Source organism: Xiphias gladius, chromosome 21, assembly GCF_016859285.1.
Source record: "Xiphias gladius isolate SHS-SW01 ecotype Sanya breed wild chromosome 21, ASM1685928v1, whole genome shotgun sequence".
NCBI classification, from domain to species: domain Eukaryota; kingdom Metazoa; phylum Chordata; class Actinopteri; order Istiophoriformes; family Xiphiidae; genus Xiphias; species Xiphias gladius.
In genome coordinates this window covers 2921461-2929590 of record NC_053420.1, presented here as the reverse complement: position 1 = coordinate 2929590, position 8130 = coordinate 2921461, and the positions used below count along the sequence as shown (strand labels likewise).

The 8130-nt window shown below is 43.9% G+C and overlaps 1 protein-coding gene across 1 annotated transcript; it reads right to left on the bottom strand.

The window, feature by feature from the left end:
* Positions 1-697: 697 nt before the first annotated feature.
* Positions 698-8091, bottom strand: sec13 (SEC13 homolog, nuclear pore and COPII coat complex component). Its single transcript, XM_040159098.1, has 10 exons — positions 7979-8091; positions 7078-7297; positions 6823-6867; positions 5756-5871; positions 5171-5322; positions 4667-4800; positions 4278-4411; positions 3562-3682; positions 2448-2594; positions 698-1855 (listed from the first exon to the last, which is right to left on the bottom strand). Exons 2-10 carry the CDS (start codon positions 7078-7080, stop codon positions 1745-1747), a joined length of 963 nt encoding a protein of 320 aa, XP_040015032.1. The 5' UTR covers positions 7081-7297; positions 7979-8091; the 3' UTR covers positions 698-1744.
* Between the last annotated feature and the right edge of the window lie 39 nt (positions 8092-8130).

Here is an 8130-nt window from a genome sequence, read left to right as displayed (position 1 = left end):
CAAGTACCGCTGAAGAGCAGCGGCTGCGGGGCTGCTCCAGCCGTCGTCCCTTTTCATTTCATGAACGCTTTTGTGACGCTGGGAAATATGCGCGCGCCAGCTCTTCTTTTCGTTTGCGTAACTGGGATTAACCTTCCAGCTCCCGGCGGACCAACCCTGGTGGAAGCGGACACTTCTACTCTCTGTAAACATCTACGACATATTTTCTGAAACCTTAAGTATCATTAGTCATTAAAAGCCACGACTAATTCAAATTCCTGACCCTATTTTTTAACATTTTTTAAACAGGTAGCTGAACTTTTTCTGAACACACAAACTGGACACAAAGTATTGTTCCAAGAAAAATATTTTCACCTTAAAACGTGCGTGAGGAGGATCTTTAAGATTTGTTCTATATATTTTAATGGGACATCATCATCAAATCCACCTCTCTAGATCGAAAATGATTCAGCCGTCTGGTTTTAGCAGATATAAACAGAACTGGTGTATGAGAGGAGACAACCACGGTAGAAGGAGTTCATACACGTCTGAGGCTGTTATTGAAGATTTCTGTGGCAGTTGTGTCTCTTGTCTCGACTTCGTAGAAACAGCGTTTTCTTTTTAATGCCGCCGTTACAATTAGAGGAAATATCACACGTCATGACTGCAGGAGCAAAAAAGAAACATGGGAGACAGTTTTAACATTCAAGTTATTTAATTACATCAAATATGGAAAAAAAAAAAAGAAAAAAACAACATCCTTGGTTTCTGATTTTACAACGGGAAGAAAAAAACTCTACAATCAAGCACCATTCATGGTTGTCTTGGCAACATACTGACGTATTCACCTCTGGTTGCCTGAACAATGTAGTGGCTGACTGCTTGAGGCGGGTTCGGGATTTACAAACACCTGCTGACTTTCTGATCCCTTTCAACCAACCTGTGGCACCTGTTGAAAAGAATCTGTACTTAACTAAATAAACCATTTATTCATTTATTGTTACTGTTTTTATTACATTTATTCTCTGGCGTTGGGGAAAAGCCTTTAACGAGTAGAAAACAGGCGATCAAGTTAATTATTTTTGGCTCTGATTTGTCTCCGGCCTGAGAAGTGAAGCTGGTTTTGCACCGAATACATTTTATATAATGACAAAAAAAAAAAATGTTTGCTTTACAATTGCACAAGGGAACTTTCCTCCGGATTAACCAGCAGGTACAAATAATGGAAGTCAACTGGCAGCTGCTGCCGAGGACGCCGGGATCATCCCGGCAGTTTTGTTCTCCGCTGGGGGAGGTGGAATGTTTCAGGGGGCAGAGCATCACGGGATGGGATGGAGGGCGGGCATACAGTCGTTTGGACCGGCATTAATGTACTCAACTGGGATCAAACTAAAACAGAAACAGCGGCGTGCATCTGATGAAAATGTTAAGGTAATCATCCACAGTCCCGTTTGTGTTTAGAAACATCATTAAAAGGGGAAAGGAAACCAAACACTGGGCACAAATTCTCCGTCTTTCAACTGTGACGGTTTCTCTCCCTTCTGATAAAGTTTGGAAACGGGCCAAGACGCGTCCAACTCTTGCTGAAGCCTTAGAAAATAACAGATCACAAACCAAGCTCAGTCGCTGTGGACAACGTTTTGTTGACAGTTCAAATGTTCGGTGTGTTTATTAACGCTTGATTCAGGGCTGGGGTCGTCCCGGTAGGGTCGGGGGTCAGGGGTCTTTGTGGTTGTTTGTTTGTGTGTGTGTTTGCGTGCGTGCGTCACTGCTCGTTCTGCTGCGTATCTGTGATGGTGGAGACGGCGCCCTGGCCCTTGCTGACGTCGCTGATACAGGCCCACTGACCGTCCATCGACTCCTTCCACAGCGTCACCTAAAAGAGGTAAACACACCAAGAGACACGCACGGATGAGGAGAGGCAGTCAGACGCCAAGTGGTAGCCATGACTTTCAAACTGCCAACCGCAGCTAACGATTATTTTTGATCAGCGATTAATCTGCCAATTCTTTTCTCAATGAATCGTTTGGTCTGTAAAACGTCTCAAAATGGTGGAAAATGCTCAGCACAGCTTCCTAAACCCAAAGGAGACGTCTTCAGATTGCTTCTTGTTTTTTTTGCCCGATCAACAGATCCAAATTGTTTAGTTTACTTTTATACAAGGCAAGGAAAAGCAGCAAATCCTCACCTTTGAGAGGCATCTTGGAGACAATTCTTTATTAACTAAGAGTTTTCCCTTCGTTGTACGAGTTAACGAGAGCTGACATCAATAAACAACAGCGAACGCAGGAAACTCAAGAGAAACACTTTTAAAAAACACAAGAAAAGTGTCTCTCTGGACGGGACTTGAATTACAGTAGGTAACTCTCTGAATGAATTAAGATCCTTAAGATCCCCCTGCTTCCTGACAATGAGTCAAATAACTCAGAAGACAAGGTACAGTGTCTGTATTACTCGACATACTCTACCTTGTTGTCTCCCCCAGAAACAGCCAGTATGTTTCCAGTGATAGACCAGCTGACGTGCCAAACGACGTCATTGAACTTGTGGAGCAGTTTGGCCGTCCAGGTGTTGCCCGCCGGGTCGTCACACGTCCAGATAAACACACGCCCGTCCTGGAAGAAGGTGCAAGGGCAACGGTGAATGCGTCAACCGTGGCGTGGAACCGAGCAGACGGTGTTTGCTTTTATTCAGCAAAGATTTAAGGGTCGCTGTAAATGAAACTTTTAAAACTTGTAACATTATTGCACTTGTTTTATAAAAAGCAGCGATGAAGATTGATGCAGCCTGTTTAGGCCAAGAGATGTGAACCTGTGGGTTTGTACGTTAGGCCTCTTTAAAAAGCTGAGCTGAACTGGACGAGATCTCTGGCTCCACCTAGTGGTACAGGTGAGTAAACTCACAGGACTAACCAGGACTTTATTCAGGTCTTTTAAAGTCAACCGCTGACAGAAAGGAGATGGAGTTGAGTGGGATTATTAGGCAGCGGCTCCCTGAAACGTTCCGGGTGCTGATGTGGGACCGATGAAGCCTCTTAATGAAAACTCCACATACGTGATCTCTGTACCTCCTTTAAATCTGACCTGGGAGGAAGCAGTTACATGGACGTACAGTTCGTTGGAGAGAGTGTGGATTGTTTGGTGCAGACCACTCACGTTTTTTTTTTTTTCTGAACTATCAGAAATAACTGTGTTTTGGGAAATGTTATGTAACGTGTATCAACAAATACTGGGATAGAAGGTTCCTGTGAGTTTAACGGTCTCTCTCTGTAATATCTCATTACAGGTAACCAGAGTAAGGCACCCCCCACCCCCACCCCCACAGCAAAGCACCATGGGCTAATAAGAAGAAAAGACATCTTAAAACTGACAAATATCACGGGACTACAAGAAGCAAGAAGAAAAATGGGGGGAAAAGGACATTATATAAGAGTCAAAATGTCGACATTAGGACAGAACTGCAAATAAATACATCGACTGTGGGACTGATTATATTGTTTTTTTTCTTTGTTTCTATCGGTGTTTAGTATTATGAATCTTTGCCAGTAAAGATTTAAGTGAGGGGGGGATAAATAAATCTGACCTGGGAGCAGCTGGCGATGGTGCTGGTGGGAAGACCAATAGAAGGAGCCCAGCCGACGTCTCTCACCCAATCGCTGTGAGCCTCCAGCTTCTGATCCTCCTTCCACTGACCGTCTTCCTCTCTGGAGGCGGGAAGACAATCGGTGACGGTTACGCCGTAAACCATCAGCTCACTGAGCCTTTATTTTACCTGGAAATGACTTTCCTGAATAACAAACTCGTGGTCAGAGGGAGTCCACCTACGTGTTTTTCCCCGTGTGCTGACAATGATATCGCATGTAATGCAGGTTAATGTACTTGAAAAAAACATGGCCTCTCTATTCCTAATACTTCTTAAATTAATTTAAATGACATCTTTAGGCTTCTTCCTCAGAGACACTAGTTCCCTACATTCACCATGTGAGCCATGCTGCCCTCTCAAAGCTGTGGAAACGATTCCAGGGCAGGAACGGGGTCTGGAAGCAGGCGGTATTTAGTGGGGACACACAAAGTTTATGAAGTGACATTATAAATACCCGTCTGTCTTTTTGAATGTTTCGAGGTTGTGGTAAAGGCAGTAAAAACAGCGATCACAGAAAATTAGCGCCGTATAGGTGACTCTGCTTTACAAACCACATGATTTTTTACCGTTCACCGTATTTTCTCCATCTGAAGTCACTAAACGCTTCACTGAAAAACCACCCAGCGCCACAGAGAGTCTACTAAACAATAACATACTTCCAGAGTTTGACCAGGTTGTCGCAGCCTCCGGAGACGAAGCGCTTGACGTAGTTCGGCTTCTGTCCCGACGGCTGATCGATCAGGCTGCCGGGAACTACGGCAGGAGCCCAGCTCACTGCGTTACAGCCAATCTGCAGGGAAGATCACAACTGAATTCATAAAGAGACGAATCTGAGGAGAACAGCGTCACTGTATCATCCAACACATTGTTCTCTCAAAGCAAAACGACAGAGTGTGGACGAACAGCATCACGGAGTAAAGAACAGTACCGATAAATGGATCAGAGTAGAGATTTAAAATATCTGAGGCTGCGTTTCATCGCGCACAATGATGTAAATGAAACAGATTAAAGTCCTGCGTTACTGGGAACTGAGCGCCGAACTCACAGTGTGCGCGTTGCTGATCTTCTTGACGTCCCACTGCTGATCACCAGTAAACGTGAGGAGCGAAATGGCCCCGTCTGAGCTGCCGCAGGCCAGGATCAGACCAAAGTCGTAGGGACCCCAGCAGACAGAGTTCACTGTGGACGCACAAGAGTAGAGTTAAGAACCAGACCAAAGCCAAAGAAATATCACAGCCGTCTCAAATTACCTTTTTCTGTTGCTGACAAGTCTAATTCTCCTGTCCGCACTGTAATTATGTCGGTGACTAAATCCCCAATACTCTATTACAATCCATATAAATATAAATGTAAAAATAAACCTTAAATGAGAACCTGGATATTTCCAGGGGATATCAGGGCGGAGAAACATAGGTTAAGCTTGAGTCAAAAGGATAATCACACACTGATTTCTCTGTAGGAGCAGAGCATGGAGACACGAAAGTGAAGGACCCAGAAAAGAAGTCAGGTAACATGTTATTCCAGCCTGGACACAACGAGAGCTACCGACCTGACGACTCGTGTCCGTTATATTCGTGCATCTTGTCCCAGGCTCCGTTCTCCTCCTTCCAGATGATGACTTTACGGTCGTAGGAACAGGAAGCCAGGATGTTACCGAACATCGGGTGGGCCCACGCTACCTGCCACACGGGACCCTCATGGCTAAACAAACACAGAGACTTACTCAAACTTAGCTGAAAATACCGGGTGTTAATGTGAAATAATTACCAACAATCTAAACCCCCCCCCACTGCTTTCCATAATGGATAACCTCACAACATGTTTGGTAGAATAGTTACAGGATCATAATGTACCACTACTTATGGCTTCAGTGGACCTGTGCAACGTGTATAAGGTAATTTCTTTTTTGCAAATTTTATTTATAAATGTTACTTATTTGTTTTGTACAAAAATCATACAAATAACCCCCCCCCCAACTTCACTGAAACAAGATCTCAATGAGACCATTGAGAAAGGAGAAAGTAAACAAAAAAAGGCAGTCGTATAACTTAAGGTGATGACATCTATCTATCTGCGTGAGGTGACTTTTTCAGCTTTAGCTTCCTGGTTTGGTTGTGAAACTTTGGTTTCTTACCCTCGGAGGTCGGCGACCAGTATCTGACCTCCGTTTCTGACATCGAAGATCTTTACGGTGCGATCAGATGAACAGGTTGCGAGTCGAGTCCCGTAGTAGTCCATCTGGGCATCGTGCTGAAACACACAGAGCGAGACTCTGAATCTGCAACGCAACTGATATTTGGCCGCTTAGGGCGAATGGAAACAAGCTGTAAACACAACACTGACGCTGTCACCTTTTAGATTCAGCTGATAATTCTCCTTTTAACATTGTAATTCATGCATTGTTTTTTGCGAAAATATCAATTACATATGTTTCAAGCGAGAAAACAATCCCTCCCCTCTACCTTCACTCTCGCCCAGCACTTTCATTTCCAGCAACACTGACAGTGTCACAAGTAACATCAATGGGATCAAGGCAGCGACGTGTTTGTGGCGGCTGACAACACAACAACCTGTTGGTCAGTTCCTAACCACAGTTTCTAAGTTACCGAGCAACTGTTAAATCAAACACCAGGGGAAACACTAGCCTGTGAGACCGTCCCCTCAGCAGCAGCACTGGGTTTCAGGCTGAAGTAAGGAGCAAGGAGAACAAACCCTTGAAACGTACATTATGCGACAACAGTCAAAGACTCTGAGGAGGTTTCCCACGAACGCGAGGGACTACACAAATGTCAACTTATTCACATCATGGCTGCAACACATGACTTCATTTTCATTACTGATTAATCTGGTGATTATCATCTCAATTAATCATTTGCCCTGTAAAATGTCATAATATATTATAAGCCCAAGGGGACTTCTTCAGATACCTTGTTTAGTCTGATCAGTTTATAATTACATTAAGACCGAGACTAATGAAAAGTAAAAGCATCAAATCCTCCCATCGAGGAAGCAAGAGCCACAGAATAGACTATGAAAAACAACCGAAACGATTAATCGACCATTAAAAGCGTTGACAGTCAACTCATTTCAACTCATACTGACGTGATATATAATAAATATGTGATATATTCAAACGTTTGACATGACCTGCTTGTTTAGCGAATGCTAACGTTAGCTTCAACCACCGGGAGAACAACTTACGATCATGTCCTCGTGGGAGGTGTCCACCGTGTTGATAACAGAAACCTGAAATTCACACACAGAGACACAAAAAAACATCAGGTTGAAAACGACACAGGGAATAAAGATAAAACTTTACTGATGAGCTCTCTGCTGTTAGCATGTCCGCTAGCGAGCGAGCTAGTCGGTCACGTCAGCAGCGACCGGTGAACGTTAAACGACACAAACGTTACCGGCGTCGCTTTAGCAGCTTAAATCAAACGTTGTCAGACTCACCATGTCTGCGGATGAACCAAAAAGAACCTCCAGAAAATTATTCCTCGTTTATTTGGAGATGAATTGCCCAGGTTCACCGACCGTCCCGACGTGGCAACAAGTGCAGAGTTCGGTCCGACGACTGCTCCCACCGGCGGAAACGACAAAACGCCCAGCAAAGGTTCCACTTGCCAACGGTTCACTTCGCACCCGACAGCAGGTTAGAGGTTAAAATAAAGCACTAAAAAGATCAAACAAGATTGAAAATGTGAAACTAAACTACAAAATATGAATATTGAATGCTGACCCTCTCTTACCCCAGTTTTCTTGCAGGGAAAATCTAGTTTTCTTTAGATCCCTGTAGTAACATGTACTCTCTTAAAAGCTAAAAGCTAAAATCCCCCTGAGACTGCTGCCCATTATTATTTGCCCTATTTATAAAAAAAATGAAGGTTACTTTGGAAGCATGTACTGTTGGACATCCTGACACAAATGTTGAATTCTTAACCGTATATTACTAATCCGTTAATTTTATTGGCCGAGCTTCATATTCACAAGTGCACATTCACAGGTAAAAAACAAAAACTTGGTTTTCACGAAGGAAATTTGTTGTTTTTTTTTGTATGAAAATCTTTATTTGAATTGTAGCCTAGCATAAGACCATAAAGTACAGTATTTACTCTGTTTGTGGTCATGTTGTGACCCAAGAAACACATATCTGTTCCTCTATATCAGTAGAGAGGAAAAAGGGAAAGGGAAAAATATTACATGTGTCTGAATCTCATCTCAGGTAACGGACTGTTATTTATACCGGGGCACCTCAGTAATAATTACAGCCCGTGTTTGGACTGTTGTAATGTCAGCTGACACTCTCCCTTGGGCCCCGATTTTCAGCCTCCATTTGTCTGACATTTTGACGAACCGGCGGCGTCGAGCTCACGGTGGTTTGTTCAGATTTGACCGAGTTACGGGAGTTCGAGAAGGAGTAAAGTCACTTCCGGCAGGGCCTTCGGAGGCTCTCGGCCCCGAACCCGACGAACGTCCGGGTCTACTACAGTCGACACGTCCGGAGCA

Excerpts from the sequence above, each read along its gene's own strand:
- sec13 (XM_040159098.1), bottom strand. Across the intron at positions 4,801-5,170 it reads TAACGGACACGAGTCGTCAG|TGAACTCTGTCTGCTGGGGT; the intron begins GTCGGTAGCTCT and ends GTGCGTCCACAG. Across the intron at positions 3,683-4,277 it reads AACCTGGTCAAACTCTGGAA|AGAGGAAGACGGTCAGTGGA; the intron begins GTATGTTATTGT and ends TCCCGCCTCCAG.